This window comes from Tupaia chinensis, unplaced genomic scaffold, assembly GCF_000334495.1.
Source record: "Tupaia chinensis unplaced genomic scaffold, TupChi_1.0 Scaffold000140_1, whole genome shotgun sequence".
NCBI classification, from domain to species: Eukaryota; Metazoa; Chordata; class Mammalia; order Scandentia; family Tupaiidae; genus Tupaia; species Tupaia belangeri.
This window is the reverse complement of record NW_006159610.1, coordinates 1,784,158-1,800,644: the sequence shown is the minus strand read 5'-3', so window position 1 is coordinate 1,800,644 and position 16,487 is coordinate 1,784,158. Positions and strand designations below refer to the sequence as shown.

Here is a 16,487-nt window from a genome sequence, read left to right as displayed (position 1 = left end):
GACAGGAACCGCGGTCGACTACGTGGGAGTCCAGCGACATAGCCATTACGCTAACTGCTGGTTCCCCTTGCATTTCTTATGAGGAAGAAGGCCTACTACATTTTATTTTATAATTTTTACTATTTAACATAAGTGTATATAGTATTAAATTTGAGATTATCAAAGATCCTTTCACTGAACATTTGAGTATTACATTTGCTTCCCAAATCTGTCCTTTGGGAACAAGGGGTACAGCTTTTATACTTCAGCTTCTTGAAGTGAGTGAATTAATATCAAGATCACCTCTTTTTACTTCTCTTTTAAAGTATACTCAGTGGCTTTTGAACACAGCATGGCAGTCACCTTGCTGCTGTGATTTTGGGGACAGCTGAAGAACAGCATTGTTCTGAGCGGGAAACGGAGGCACACTGCTTTGATGTTGAGGCATACCTGTGACAGGTGACCGTGTTGTTTTTCCAGACAATCAGATCTGTGCTCTGAGAACAGCCCAGAGTGAGTCAGTCTGGATTTTGTCACTGACTCATTCTGACCATGGGCAAATGGCCAGACTTCGGGGTTTCATGATTGTGCCTTGTAAAATGGAGAGAATAAAGGCTGGCCTGTCATCTGTCAACTACAGCTTGCGGCAGGGATAAGGGATTAAGAATGAATGATTATGAAAGTCCTTGAGAGTATGAAACATAATCTCAGTGCTGAGTGCCATTATCATCACCATGCCCTGTGGGACTGTGACATGCACATGCATTTGCATATACCACCCCTCTGGTAAACTTTCTTGGGCTGACAGCCCAGGGAAAAAACAATGCACTATTGATGACTAAGTCAGCTCGTCTGCAAAAGCATCTCCAGTTTATATTTAGAGCATTTTTCTAAATTCTATCCCACCAAGTGATGGCGATATCTCTTATGAAACCTCGGCTAGTAGCCCTCTATCCTCATTCTGGTTTCCCATTGGGATTGATCTCTCCTCACCCACTGCGTCTCACGGCACACCTAAACTTAGTTACAAAGATGAAGAAATTAAAAGACACACTCGTTCTCTAGTGAGGAGTTCATTAAGTCACAATTTCACTTTGGTTTATGGGCTTATCTCAAGTTTTAAAGCACCCAACTGTTTAAGGGCTTTACTAGATAAAAGCTTCGATTTAACAGTATAATCAGTGCCTTCAGGTGTAATCTTCCACTGCTCCTCGCTGAACATACACCTCTGTTTGGCAGCCAAATCGGCCTCCTCTGATTTCTTGTTCAAGGCACGCTGCCAAAGTGGCCATTCTTCCTCACTACCAACTACGGTCAGACCCAGGCTCAGGTAATCCTGCATTTTCACTATTTTTTCAGCCTGGTTCTGCAGTTTTGGCATGCCATTGTAGCACCCCCTTCTGGTTTCTGATTTCTGTCTCCCCTCTTTACTAAAGATTTTGTTTTATATTTTTTCTTTTCTTCTTCCATTTTATACTTTTGTCTGAAGATATAATCATTCAGTTGGAAGCTTCCAGCTACCACACTTGAGCATCCATGATATTATCATATTTTAATAGAATATTTCCCTTATGGATACAAATGTAGGCATTTACTCTTTCTCTAGTGAGGAGTTCATTAAGTCACAATTTCACTTTGGTTTATGGGCTTATCTCAAGTTTTAAAGCACCCAACTGTTTAAGGGCTTTACTAGATAAAAGCTTCGATTTAACAGTATAATCAGTGCCTTCAGGTGTAATCTTCCACTGCTCCTCGCTGAACATACACCTCTGTTTGGCAGCCAAATCGGCCTCCTCTGATTTCTTGTTCAAGGCACGCTGCCAAAGTGGCCATTCTTCCTCACTACCAACTACGGTCAGACCCAGGCTCAGGTAATCCTGCATTTTCACTATTTTTTCAGCCTGGTTCTGCAGTTTTGGCATGCCATTGTAGCACCCCCTTCTGGTTTCTGATTTCTGTCTCCCCTCTTTACTAAAGATTTTGTTTTATATTTTTTCTTTTCTTCTTCCATTTTATACTTTTGTCTGAAGATATAATCATTCAGTTGGAAGCTTCCAGCTACCACACTTGAGCATCCATGATATTATCATATTTTAATAGAATATTTCCCTTATGGATACAAATGTAGGCATTTCCAAAGAAACAGTCACATCATTCTTTATGGGCAGCTATTCCATAATTACAACGAAATGCCCACAGCACTAGCCCTCTGAAGAGCCACAACTGATAATCACCTTCTTACAAAGGACGGTGGGATCAGCGCAAGACAATGAACTCTATGAAGACCAGCTGACTGACAGAGGAAATTGTGTGTTTGCATGTGGCATGTTTTTCAGTAATCTGAAGAACAAATAGTACTTTTTTCAAGTTCAACCCTAGCTTCTCAGATGGCCACCCACATGTAGGCTTTCAGGTGCAGGTCTGTTCTCAGATGTATTTCCATAATCTCAGGTACATCTGGAAACTCCAGTGGAGTGATTGCCATGATTTATTAGAAATGACTAAGGTGCACAGTTTCTCAGCCACATGACCTGACATAAAAGAGAAGCCTGAAGGGACAGGAGAAGCATGAACACATAGTACAGTGAATGAGAGCGCCAGTGATAAGATTGGAGTAGGAAGCCTAGGGACCCCATGTTGAATACATATTGTGTATTGCATGTTGCTAAGAATTCCAAGTTCATCTTCTTATTTAATGGTTACAGCAACCCAATGAGTATACATCACTGGTCTTGTTTAACAGGTAAGGAGAACTATTTTACTTCAGAAAGGCTAATAATTTCCCCATGGTGATAGAATAACTTGCCTGATTTGTCAAGTGTGTCTGACTTTTTATGTGCTATATGCTGCCTAGACTAAGAGGGAAGAATGGAAACGACTCTATGAATTAAAGGAATGTAGATGTGTAGTGAAGAGGCTAAAATGATCATGATTTGGGAGCCCTGAGATGACACTCAGTGAGAGGAAAAGGAAACAACAGAATAGAAATACTGGAGAACAGGAAGACCTCCCACATATATCAGCATTTAAAATGTGTGACAAGCAAGGGAAAAGGGGGACCTCCACTGGGATGAGTCTGAAAAGCTTGGATGATAGCCAACAGTAACAGTGGACAGTACAGTAATGGAGGAAGAGAGAGAGGGGTCCACGTGGTATTCTTCATGAAAGGAAAAAAATAAGCAGCATCTTCATTCCATGAGGTTTAGAGAAGTCCTAAGAATAACCAGGTGTATACCTTGAGCACAGGGGCTTTCCACATAATTCTTTCTTCATTGTGATAAATTTCATTGAATTTATAAATATCAATAGAGTACCATTAGGGCTAAACATGAACAAAATGAAATCATCACAAAATTATCAGTTGGTGTTTTTATTCCTACATTGAGTTGTAAAATTTGGCACAGTATACAAATAGATTTGAATCATATTTTAAAAAGAGAGAAAGGATTGGGGCCAACAGGTGGCATGGTGGTTAAGGGTGTTGGACTCCCACATGGCTGACTGTGGTTCAATTCCTGACCTTGGCGGCTTGCTTTCTCACTTTCCCTTTGTTTCTCTCTCTCTCTAGTCAAATTAAAAAATAATAACAACAAATAAAAGTAAATAAGTAAGGGAACCAGCAGTTAGTGTAATGGCTATGGGTCGCTGGACTCCCACGTAGTCGACTGCGGTTCGTGTCCCAGACCCGGTGGCTTAAAACTCACGCTGGGCGCGTGTGCATGCGTGCCCAAGATCCCAAGAGGAGAATGGAGGAGAAGGGACTGTGGCATGACCATCCCCCCTGGGGGGTGATTTCTCGCTTTCTGTCTCTATGTCTCTCTCTGTCTGGCAAGTGCATGTGCCCTATAGCGAAAATCTCCCCCCGCCCCAAAAAAAGTAAATAAGTAAATAACTCTTTAAAAAAAGAGAGAGAAAGGCTCATACAGACATACAAAGGGTATCAATTATATAAGATAAAAATAAATTCAGTGTTGGATAGCAAGTAGAAGGCACATAAGCAAAATATAATAACAAGTAATTTAGTTTTCTTTGTAGACAGCATGATCATGAAATTACCCAATGACAATGCGTTCGGAAGGTATCATTAAAAGAAGAAGACAAATGATAGCAATGAAGCCATAGGATGAGAGTTAGCTTGAGAAAATGAAAACTAGTAAGACCAAAAAATGATTAAGGGCCTAGAAATCCTACCCACAGAAAGATGATTAGAGAAACTAAACATGTGTAGGTAGGCTAAGCAATGCTGAGGAAGAGCTCTCTGATAACCGTCTACAAATATTTGAAACTTGTAAATACCGAAGCGGGAGAGGAATTACCATGCACACAGCCCTAATTAAAAAGAATCTGATGAAATTATGACAAGAAAAACTCTGGCTTAATGGTTTGACAAAAGCAAAGCTGAAATAGGACAGTGTCCCGTGAGATCCTGGTTAGGGAAATTCTTATTCTCATTTGCACCAAGGCAGAAAAACAAACAGCAGAGGATTTGCATTTTATTTTTCATTTACCATTAAGGCCCAAAAAGTCCAGGGGAGCGAGCTCTAGCACTGAAGCATTCATATTCCATCTTCTAGAAAATGTTACAGCACAGTGGCAAGGCATACAAATATTCTGGTGTAACACACAACCATGACATAGGAGATTGAAGGTGAACAGAGAGCTGGAGTTAAATCTTTCCATCTTTTATTTTCAATGATACAATTGCCCCTCTCATTTATCTAGCTTGAAAAACATAGAGGAATGCTATTATTTTTAATGAGATTTGGGCAACAGTGCAGCTAACTAATCACTACCAGGCACGAGGAGGTTGTGCCTTGACTCTGGTGTAGACTTGAAGGACAGTATCCCAGTGCCCGATGTTCTTGTCCATGAACTGGGAAATCATGTTATTCCTAAGCTTCTGAGAAAAAAACTGGAAAAGTTACTACAAAGCATTCCCCAAGTACAAAAAGCTAGGGGGACTGATGGAGAAATTTTGAGGGGCTCTAAATCAGTGGGCTATTTGTTGAAATCACGCAGGGAGATGTTAGAAAGCACTGGCAATTCTTGAGGCTGGCAGGTGGCATGGTGGTTAGGGGCACTGGACTCCCACATGGCTGGGCACTGGACTCCCACATGGCTGGGCACGGTTCAAGTCCTAGACCTGGTGGCTTGATTTCTCACTTTCCCTCTGTCTCTCTCTCTGGTCAAATTAAAATAAGTAAATAAATTAATAAAGTTAAATAAATAATTCTTAAAAAAAAAAGAAAGCACTGGCAGTTCTAATATGAGCAGCAGTTGAGAACTCCTTGAGAACTGAGATTCTCAGCCTCTGATCTGATTGGTGTGGGGTGCAGCCCAACATCCAGCCCACGCTCCACACGTTAAAATAAAAATATCTTGGAGGGAGACCCCACATCAGTATTTTTAAATTTCTCCAACTGATTACAAATGATGTGCATCCGGGTTTGAGAATTGCTACTCTGAAGGACATTATCTTAGGAAACAGGTCTCACCTATAAATGGGTTTTGAGTCAACATTAAAACCTAATGAAAACAGGTTAAGAAAAAGATTCTTCTTAGTGAAGAAAAGTCAGCTAAGCTCCTTTTATCTCAGCATTGCTCTGTCTGACATCAATATGGTTTTGTATATTTATTAATGGTTGTTTAGCACACATGGCAACCAAGAAGTAGCCGCAGGCCCTAATCGAATGGCTCAGGGTAGAAAAACAGCTCCTCCCACATAGCCTTTCAGACCCACAAGATCATAATCAATACCAACTGCATAATTGTTTAAGGTGCACAACCATAACAAGTATTCAACCTTCCCAAAATTGGGTTTATAATAGACACATTCATCATGTTAAAAAATAGCCACCAGAAAGATAGACAAAAGCAATTTGTGGTGGGAAAGTGGAGAGTCGATCTGGAATTCAGAAGGAATTGCCCACAGAGGACGACATGAATTGGAGGCACAAAAATCAATCCCTGAGCATCATGGTGATAAGTTACACTGATAGCATGTACAATCCTTGATATGATGTGATGAGAATGGCCCTTTACTTGTGGTTTTCCTTTCCCAAACCCATAAGCCCAATCTAATCATGAAAGACATCAGACAAGCCCCTATTGAAGGACATTCTACAAATATTCCACTGGTATTTCTCTAAACTGTCAAGGTCATCAGAAACAGAAAGTCTAGGGAACTGTCACAGTCTAGACGAGCCTAAGGAGACATAATGACTAAATATAATGCAATAAATCCTGGATGGGATTTTGAAACAAAGAGATCATCTGAGAAAAAAAGTAAGGAAATTTGAACAAAGGGTCAGCTTTAGCTATAATAAAGTATCAATACTGGTCATTACTTGTAATGGGTGTTCTCTACTAATCCAAGATGTTAAGAATAAGGGAGACCAGTGTGTGGTATATGAGAATTCACTGTACTGTCTTTGCTATCTTATTCTAAATTTTAAAATATTATAAAATAACTTAAAAAAATCAGCTCCAGGAGCCCTACAATGGATATATTAACATTCTTCCATGAATTGATATGTGATATTATGATACCATAGACATAATCTTTGAGAATAGTGAGGAGGATGCTACGACTGGCAGAGGGCCAGTATGGCAGTCTAATTTGAAACAAGCAAGAAGGGGAACCATGGTCATTTCACATTGGCTGTCTTGAACATTTCTAGAAATAACTAAACAAATCAGCCTAACAACCAAACTGCAAGAGAAGTCACTTGATGGTGTGAAAACTTGCCAATAATATAAAATCAAGTTTCTGCACTAATGTCATAGCAGAACATCTAACCTGGACCTGACACTGTCAGGAGAAATGATATATTCTGAGCAAATTATATAAATAGGGCATTGGACAGTATTGCCCGAAACTTATTCCATGGAAGTAAAGTCCTGTGAGATGTTCTGGAATGAGAGAATGTCACTGAAAAATAAGCTTACAAAACACTGCACTGTTGTAATTACCTGGTTAATATATTAAAGACTTTAGAAGTTTAATGGTATATAATCATATTTAACTATATTAATTATGTTAACTACATTTAAGGTTCTTTACCCTAATGTTTCCCAAGTCTTTTTGATCATTGAATCTTTTCCCTTTTGCATCAAGTGACATCAACAGGATACATTTTAGATAATGCTGAGCCTAAAACATACATCTCTGTCAGAGGAGTATACATGATTTGGAGGCTGAACAATTTAAGTATTTATTCATGTTTTTATATAACTAGGTAGATAGTTCAAGTGTGTTTCAAAGGCTAGGTAAATAGACTGGCGTTATTTTAACTTTTTGTCAGTGACCTGCAGGATGATCAACCGTGCTGTCCAATAGAACTTCCTGTGATGATGGAAATGTCTATGTCCAATATGGTAGCCACTGAGCATTTGATATGTGGCTAGTGTGAGAGAAACTAAATTTTTAATTTTAATTTATTTCAATTAAAATACCCACACAAGACTAGTAACTCCTGTATAAGTGCAATATCTAGAATATATTACCATTGTGTGTTAACATGACAGATGGGGTTTCAACATACAGGACAAAAATAGAGAGTGGCAAATTAGAGAAATGTTTTATTACAACTAAGATGAAATTCAACAGGGAAATGTACAATAACTCTATATATTTAAGGCACATCAGTTTTACTTGGGTATAAGAAAATGATCAAAAATGATCACAAGCTAGCTGTAGGCATTAAATTGTTCCCATTAAAATAAATATGCCTACCTTCCTGAAAGGGTTTAATGGGTCTACGGCATGAAAGGTTCAGCTAGTGATTCTAACCTTGCTGCTGGGCAAGAAAAGGATGAAGACCTAGCTGTGGTGCGGTAATGCTCTGTGATGTTGGAAGCCATATGGAGGATCAGGGTTCAATTTCTGATTGAGAGACATGTATGTGCATGCCCATGATCCTGATGGCTGGGAAGCTTGCGGGAAGGACTGTGGCATGAGATCCTGTTGAATATGTCTGTTTCTCTTTCTCCTTGTTTCCCTCTCAAGAAGAAAATAAATGGGTGGATGTTCTTTTTTTTTTTTTTTAAGACAAATACAGTAGAGAGAATATTAAACTGGAAATTTGAAGACTTATTCCAACTTGGCATAAACATAAGATGTGACCACTTTAAGGCCTTAATTTCCTCATGTGTAAAGTAATTGAGTTGAACTACATGATTTCCAAAATCTCTAGCAATAATAATGCTTCAAGAAAAAAATCACGTAAATAATTGTAAAGCTAATAATGCGATTCCTGAACTAATTCTAGTAACTAAAATGATGAGATTTATCTCCCCTGCAAATCAAAGGGATTTTTAACTTTGTGGTTGTTCAGACTGAAAAAGGTTAGGGTAGGACTTTCTTACTTTTATTATGTATGTATGTGGGCTCAGCAAAAACTTTAGCAATAGGAACTGAGTGAGCTAGGAGTGAAATAGCCTGGTGTCAAAGGAGCCTATTCTAGCACCCTATTTTCAAAGGCTGACAACCAAATGATCGTCTTAGAGAGCGGGTGGACTTGGGCTTGATCTAGGCTCCCCAGCCTACCAGATCTGGGTGCCCTTGAACCCAACTTGGAAACTTCAGGCCAAAGATATTTAAGATCCAGGGATGGAAGGTATGGATCCAGGGGAAACTTTTACATACATGAAAGTATTTTACAGAGAAAATAGTCACTACTTATTTTCGAAAGAGAATACAACAGAGGAAGGAGGTTTAGGAGAAAGTGAGGTAGCTTTAATAAAAATGACCTCCTAGATGGTAAGGAGCGGAATATATAGCTGAGGAAGTGGTAGACTCTCTAATCCTAGAGATTTTCACAAAATCCAAGATAGAGAAGAGGACCTCCCTGAGGAAGCAATGCAGACAAAATAAGCCCTTGAGCCTCCTTTCAGTTCTATGCAGTCTATTTTTAAAAGCAATACATCCATAAAACAAAAGGATAAGATACAAAAGAAAGTCATTAATGTTAAAATTGAAATGTATTCTAGAAATTTTTATGTAGGTCATGTTTTGTTCTGAAATTTTTCTTACCCATAATAATTTCAGAGTATTTAGGAGTCTTACAAACCACAGGTAGTACAAAGAGCAGGTATTACTTTGTATCTTTACTACAAGATTAAAATTGTAGGGAGCCAGTGGGTGGCATAGAGGTTAAGGCACTGGAATCCCACATGACTGCCAGTGGTTTGAGTCCCAGACCTGGCAGCTTGCTTTCTCACTTTCTCTCTCTGGTGTGTGTACATGCCCTAGACCGAGTTAAAATAATAACAATAAATAACATTAAATAATTCTTAAAACAAGAAGACATCTATTACTGCACTCACCATACTTAGTATAATTATCTGAGCTTTTAAAAACAACAAAAAAATAATAAAATTGTGATCAAGGGGGAAAATACATATAAACTTATATTCTGAATGTCCAGTGCTAAATATAACTTACTTTTTTTTTTTTTAGGAGAGGTTTTTTTCTGCTACAGGGCACGTGCACTCGCCAGACAGACAGAGAGAGACAGAGAGACAGAAAGCAAGAAATCACCCCCCAGGGGGGATGGTCACGCCGCAATCCCTTCTCCTCCATTCTCCTCTCGGGATCTTGGACACGCACGCATACGCGCCCGGCGTGAGTTTTAAGCCACCGGGTCCGGGATGCGAACCGCGGTCGACTACGTAGGAGTCCAGTGACATAGCCATTACGCTAACTGCTGGTTCCCAATATAACTTTCTTGTACACAAGATCTGTTATGGAGATCCTCCAGTAAGAGTATTCTAGAGGTAGGAGTGAGAAACAGAGACTGACAGGATAAATATATATATAGAGAGGAGGGGTATAAGCATGTCTGTGACCTGATGCTATCTCTGAACCTCACTATTCAGCCACACTTGAAGCCCTTTGATTTATTAGTTTTGTGAATCAATTAATTCTTTATCTTTAGATATGTCTGTGATTTTCAACTGAAGGACTCTTAAGTAGAACAGGCATAGAAAATTCTGAGGGGAAGAACAGCAGAAACGATGGAACAAGAACCAGAGATCGTGTTAGGATGTATTGGGTTGTCAGAAAAGTCACTGCACATTTGCATAGAAAAAATACATCTTGACTTTTCCAACAACCCAATAAGTAAGAGCAGTGTGGTTGGTGTAGTCGAAGGATCTACCTGAGGCTAGGAGCCTATTACATACGTAAAGGAGGCCGAATGGCATTAGGCAAATATTAAAAGACATGGCAAAATTACCTTTGGAAACATCCTCAAGCCTGATCCCCTGGACAATCAATGATCAGCCACACCCTGTTAATACTTTTTCAGGATGATAGGAACGGATCAGGTGGATGAGAGTCCTGCTAAACTATCTGAGGAGATATTCTACTGTGAAAATAATTTTTCTGCAAACTTTCTCTGCCATATTACATTATTAGCTGCTGAAGTTTCATAACACATGGCATTTATCATACCAAATAATTAACAGGATGTGTAACAACAAATAAACTTAAAATTTTCTTGTCTTGATTTCCTTCCTATCCTGCTGAGTATCCATGAATGCAAGATAAAAGGCCAGCATTTATTTTAGGCTATTTAGACTCCAAACTTACAAATAATTTTGTTGCAGCAATCATTTGGCTCATTTTTCAAAGGAATAATGAGTAGCTGTCCCTTATTCCCTTTCTAGAGTCCTACTGACATGGAACCATCAAAGTAACCCATTATCAGAGAATCCCCTGCTTTGTTCAAATTATAAACATCAATGGGTATCTTTTCTGGGAATTCACAGAGCAGGCAAATGTGGGTGAACTAGACTTGTTGTTAGCAGGATTAACCAGGTTCCCTTGATGCTTTGTTTTAGCAACGACACCATATGCAGTGATTACAGTTCACTTGGGTTTTTGCGCGGATCGTCAAAATGCTGACAGTCACTTAAATCATTCACTGGGTGGAATAATCACCCTGAAAGAAACCGAGAGGGTACAACTCATATTATAAAATGGAACCGTGCACACAAGACAAAGTATGAACAGGCATGGTAGAAGAGGTCTTTGTCAGAATAACAGAGATGATTAAAGACACGAGTTAGACAGCAACTGCACTGGGTACTCTTAGTGACATGAACACAACAGCTAAACTGTGCAATTATAAAGTTAAGCAGAATTCAGAGAGTATCCTTCTGCTTTTGAAAACAGCTGCAGCCAGCTTAGCCTGCGTGGCTCACTCAGTGGCTTGCTGTAGAGGTTATGTACGATCTTGCCTTATGAAACCTTTCTATGAGGCACAGAATAGAGATCTGCTGTGCCGTCAGACATAAGAGATTGTACTATCAAATGGTAGACATTGATGGCCCACCAAAGGAGAGGACTCCTTCCAAACATTGCAAATAAACCTACCCATGTAGCCCTGCATTTGTCAGACTCAAAGGAAACTGGTCCTTTCTCAGAACTGGCGATTAACAAAGAGAAAATCAGTTCTTTTATTTTTTTTATCTTTTTTTTTTGGGGGGGGGGTTTTGCTATAGGTCACGTGCGCTTGCCAGAAAGACAGAGAGAGACAGAGAGATAGAAAGCAAGAAATCACCGCCCAAGGAGGATGGCCGCGCCGCAATCCCTTCTCCTCCATTCTCCTCTCAGGATCTTGGGCATACATGCACAGGCGCCTGGCGTAAGTTTAAGCCACTGGGTCCAGAACTTGAACCGCGGTCGACTACATGGGAGTTTAGAGACATAGCCATTACACTAACTGCTGGTCCCAGAAAATCAGTTCTTTCTGACTTTTTTCTTGGGTGAGAGAAAGAATACTGTAGATCTGGGAGATCAAATGGATGACTAAACTATTGCTTAAAATAGAGTTGCCTGGTATTTTGTTATTATATAGTCGAAGGAGTCTTTCGAGGATGCCTGCTTATGAAAAGTCTGCTAAAATGCAATACTACGCCCAAACTATCCTGGGTGATACATTTCCTAGTTATATAAATCGCAAAAAATCAACATGTACAATATCACCATCAATAGAAAGTAATAGTTCAAATAAAAAGTAGTATTTTAAAATTATTTATTTTATTTTATTTGCCATTATTATTATTTTTAAATTTTCCACAGTATGCAATCACTCAGGAGAGAGAGAGAGAGAAGAGGGAAAGTGAGAGAGCAAGCTGCCAGATCCGGGACTTGAGCTGCAGTTGGCCCTGTGGAAGTCCAGCACCTTAATCACCTAGGGGCCCCCAAAAATAGTATTTTAAGATTTCTAAAGCAGATTTTATGAGCTCTGTCAGAAGCCCACTCCTTCAGTCCCTTTCCCCATGTTGACCCTTGGGATAAGTATATAATCAGCAAGTGACCTTATGGGGTAGGTACAGAGCATGAGACTGTATATGAGGGGACTTCAAAAAGATTATTAAAAAAAAAAACTCCTGAAATCAAAGTACAAGCTTATTCTGATTAAAGAAAAAAAAAAGAAAAGAAAGGAAGAAAGGAAGAAGGAGAGAAAGAAAGAAAGAAAGAAAGAAAGAAAGAAAGAAAGAAAGAAAGAAAGAAAGAGACAAAAAAAGAAATCCATGCACAGGTTTCTCACAATAAGCATTCTCCGTGAACTTTCTGAAGACCCTGCATATGTAGTAAGCATTCAAGGGACTCCTTAGACTCCAGTTATGGGGCTTGTATTTCTGGGAATAATTTACCTCCTGAAAATTTCATCTACATTCTCCCACCTCTAGGCTGGATATAGGACTAATCAAGTAATAACTTCTTAAAGGACACTGGTAGCAAAAAAAAAGGACAGTGACTCTCTGAAGGTCACTGTCCAAAAAACATAATCATTTTCTTCCTCAAAGCTGTCTGACAACTAACCCTAATTTAGAGCTGATTTGATTCTTTCTTCTTCCTGCCATTTTTGATCCTGTTTCCATCTCTCCATTCATGTATCTAAATCTCATTCCTTTATTCCTCTTCACGTTTTTTCTTTGCATTGTTTCGACTGCCTAATATTAATACATACTCCTGAAGTAACACCTTTAAAAAAGTAACTGTTTTACACTAATTAATATGTATGTGCCCTAAAGTTTTAAAGTATTTCATATCCTATTCCTTAATTTCCTTGAAATCTGTAATTGTTATCTCTTAGCCATCTCTTTCCAGAATAATTGTTGTCCTCCTTATCTGTCTTTTCTAGCACCTTAATCACTTCTATTATTCTCTTTTTAGATACTTTTTATTCACTGTATATCAATTAAAATGAGAACATCAGCCATGCATTCAGCCCTGAGTTCTGAGACAGTCCTGACCTTGAGAAGTTGTTGGAAGGAGGACAAAAGGTATTGCTTTCTGGCCTTGAGACACAGTGGTTCAATCTCACATGATTTTATGTTCCTAGGGTTTAATATTAAGCTCTGTTAACATAGAGCTTTTCTGGCTTTGCACACACCACACAGGAAAACATATCAGTTCCCTTCCCAGAATCACGGAGTCAGCCAGGACAGCGTGAGCAGAATTCTAAGATGGATCTTCTGACAACTCAGGCCATTGCCTGCAGACTGTAAAAGTACTCACATTTCAAATGAAAGGAATCAGTCTAGTTCCTTAATTGTCCCCACAACAGCCACCCTACTAGATACTTACTCTGGGATGTAGAAAGATTGGAGAAAGCTGACTTTGTTCGACCTGCCAGCCACTCCAGGCTCTCATGCATATTGGCCAAGGCTTTGAGGTCACTGACGTCACGGAGGATGTCTTGTGGAGGGATTAATTTATCACCCAGGTTCCCAATAAGAACTTCAGACTCCTTGCCAAAGGCTGCCCTGAAAAATAAATCAGAAGCATACTTCATACAGTGCATGGAAAAGGTATGATGGGCAACACTGTTTAAGACAAGCTTTGCACAATGATTATTATAATGGCTATTTTACAGCATGTTATTTTTCTAGTTTAACTTTATGAAAAGTCTATCATATACACCTTAACATTGTTCTTGGAATAAAAAAGAGTTCTTGGAATAAGAAAGAAGTGACCCCCATGAATGTACCTTCAAAAGAAACTAGTATGGGCCTGACTAACACAGTGACAGTCCCTGGGGATGGCTGCTATGTCATTCTCTTATGGGGATTTTTTCCTTGGCTCTTTTGCTCCAGAAGTTGACAAACAGCTTTGGATGTTAAATACTTGGGTTTTTTTGTAACAAAAATAAAAGAGCCAAGTTAATCTGGCAGCTGGAAAATATTTTATAATATTCAAAAGCAAAGAGGACCTAGCATGTTTCAGAGAGCAGGTTATAGCTGACATGAATGACAGGCTCATTCACTTATTCATGTATTTACTTGTCCTGAAATAGATTTGAGACACGCACACTCTGAGCCTGATGGCATTTATCATATGGAAAGAGAAACCAATAAAAATCAATTCTAGAAACATTTTGCTAATTAGAAAAATACAGGCAGGTGGGCTATTATATGCAAAGCCTATTGTCTTCAAAATATTTTGGGGCATTTGAAAGGTCATTTACATAGGGTTACAAAGGATAGAGTTGGAGGGGACCCTTCAACCAACTGGCATAGTCACGGCAGTGGAGCAGAAACAGAGGCTTAGAAGGCTGTTTGGTCGACATGACACAGTGAGTAGCAAAGCTGGGACTCCAGCTGCCTAATTCCCACAGCTCTCTTTCTTGGAAAAACAGAGAGGGCTGAAATGACAAAATATGACTGAGGATCTCAAGCAGAAAAATCATGTCTTTTCAGGAAAGTTACACACAGGTGGGTAAGCAGATCTGATTCTGAAACAGGTTGCAACAGGCACCTGGACAGTTTTCTGTAAGTCCCCAGGCTTTTACAATTCTAAACAGCCTTAAACCAGAAGAAGGGTTTCATTTAAGCAGAACAAGCCAAATTAAGTCTCAAGAAGCAATGATTAATGGTAGCTGACATATAGTTTTTTAAAAAAAAACAGAACTGAATTGACATGTAGGCATTTAGTGCCCAGCACTAGAGCAGACGCTCAATGTTGAAAGACAACTGCTGTGAGTTAAATGCTTATTAAAAACGTCTATGCTACCAAACAGGGACTCATGATTAACTTTCTTATTTCAACAGAGGGTTTCCTTTTCCATAGAAAAGTCACACCAATGGACTGATTTGGGTAAGTTGTACCTAGGAGGCAAAAAAGAGCAGTAGATTGAGGCTTGAAACCAATGTGCAAACAAATGTTCTCTGGGAGTTTCGTAAAAGGTCTTGGGATAGAGCCCAGTTCTCCACTGCTCACTGGTTTTAAGCTGATGCCCACGCTGTTTGTCTGATAAGCAAGGTTTCTTTGAGTAGCAAGGTTAGAGCACAGGCTTCAAAGTTGGATAAACCTAGTTCTGAATCCTGAATCTGTCGCTTACTTGTTATGTGATGCTACTTAACTTCCCCGAGTGTTATTATCTAGGCATTATCTAAGTAATACAAGATGAGATGAGGTGATTTTTGAATACTTTCTAGTGGGTAAATTTAAATAATTACAAAAGTAGAGAAAAGACTGTAACAACCCTCCCCCCCCCAATGTGCCCTTCTCTCAGTTTCAACTATTAGCAACTCATGGTGAGTCTAATTTCATCTATCCTTACCCTCTCCCCACCTCCTTGGAGTACACTGAAGCAAATCACTCAGGTCATGCCTGTAAGTGCATAAAACAGTGCACAGATCTTGTAAGAGAAATGAATAAGTGGTAGCTACTGCTATTCTTAGGTCTGTTGAGATGGCTGGTTTATTTAATATGTGATGATGAATACATTTAAATAGATGAGAGCAAACAGAAAAAAATAGGTTAGCTCTCAACAGCTAGTTTTACAAATGGAACCTTATAACACCATAGCATACACCATGGTGTCTCAGAGTCCAGACTTTCTTCAGAATCTTCAAGAGGTAAATTACTATAACCACTAGTTGCCTACCATGTTTCCATTGCCTTCTTGGTAAGAGGACCCTGAAATTGTCGAAGTCAGCAGTGTGGCCAACTTAGGAATAAATGAAACAAAAGACCCCATTAAGTTTCCCCACTCTTTTTTGCTGAGATGGTAGACACTGAGACTAAACCGAGCTCAAAAGAAGGTCTTCAAAGAAAGCATTTCCAGCTGGCAGGGATCTCTCTTGCCTTTCACCTTTCTGAAATGCAGACGTGGCAACTTATGGTGCGATAGCTCTTCTCAGACATCAGGTGACCTGGAGTATGCTCAGCCAGTGCTGAGCATAATGGAGCCAAAAGACAGATCAGCGGCACACTGATGACTTGACACAGTGTAGTCCCAGACAATGAGCTTTTGGGATTCATATTGTAGGAGAGAAATGAAGCCCTATGTGTTTAAGCCATTCAAATTTTTTTTACTATTGATACTCGCTAAATGCAATTTCTAACTGACACAATGATCTACTTAGCATAAGTGCTGTTATCCTCAGAAAACTTTCTCTGAATTTTGATCTCCCTAAAATCCAGTTACTGGGAAAACCAGAACAAGGTCTTGTCCATGATTTGAGCCCAGAAGACATTAATAATATCT

General features: G+C 39.3%; 1 protein-coding gene across 1 annotated transcript in view; it reads right to left on the bottom strand.

Moving 5' to 3' along the window:
- Positions 1-16,487, bottom strand: part of EXOC4 (exocyst complex component 4) — a 923,760-nt gene that overhangs the window by 131,587 nt on the left and 775,686 nt on the right. The window contains exon 14 of the mRNA XM_006144991.1: positions 13,583-13,761. Coding sequence (XP_006145053.1) covers positions 13,583-13,761 — 179 coding nt within the window. The remainder of the gene's footprint in view (positions 1-13,582; positions 13,762-16,487) is intronic.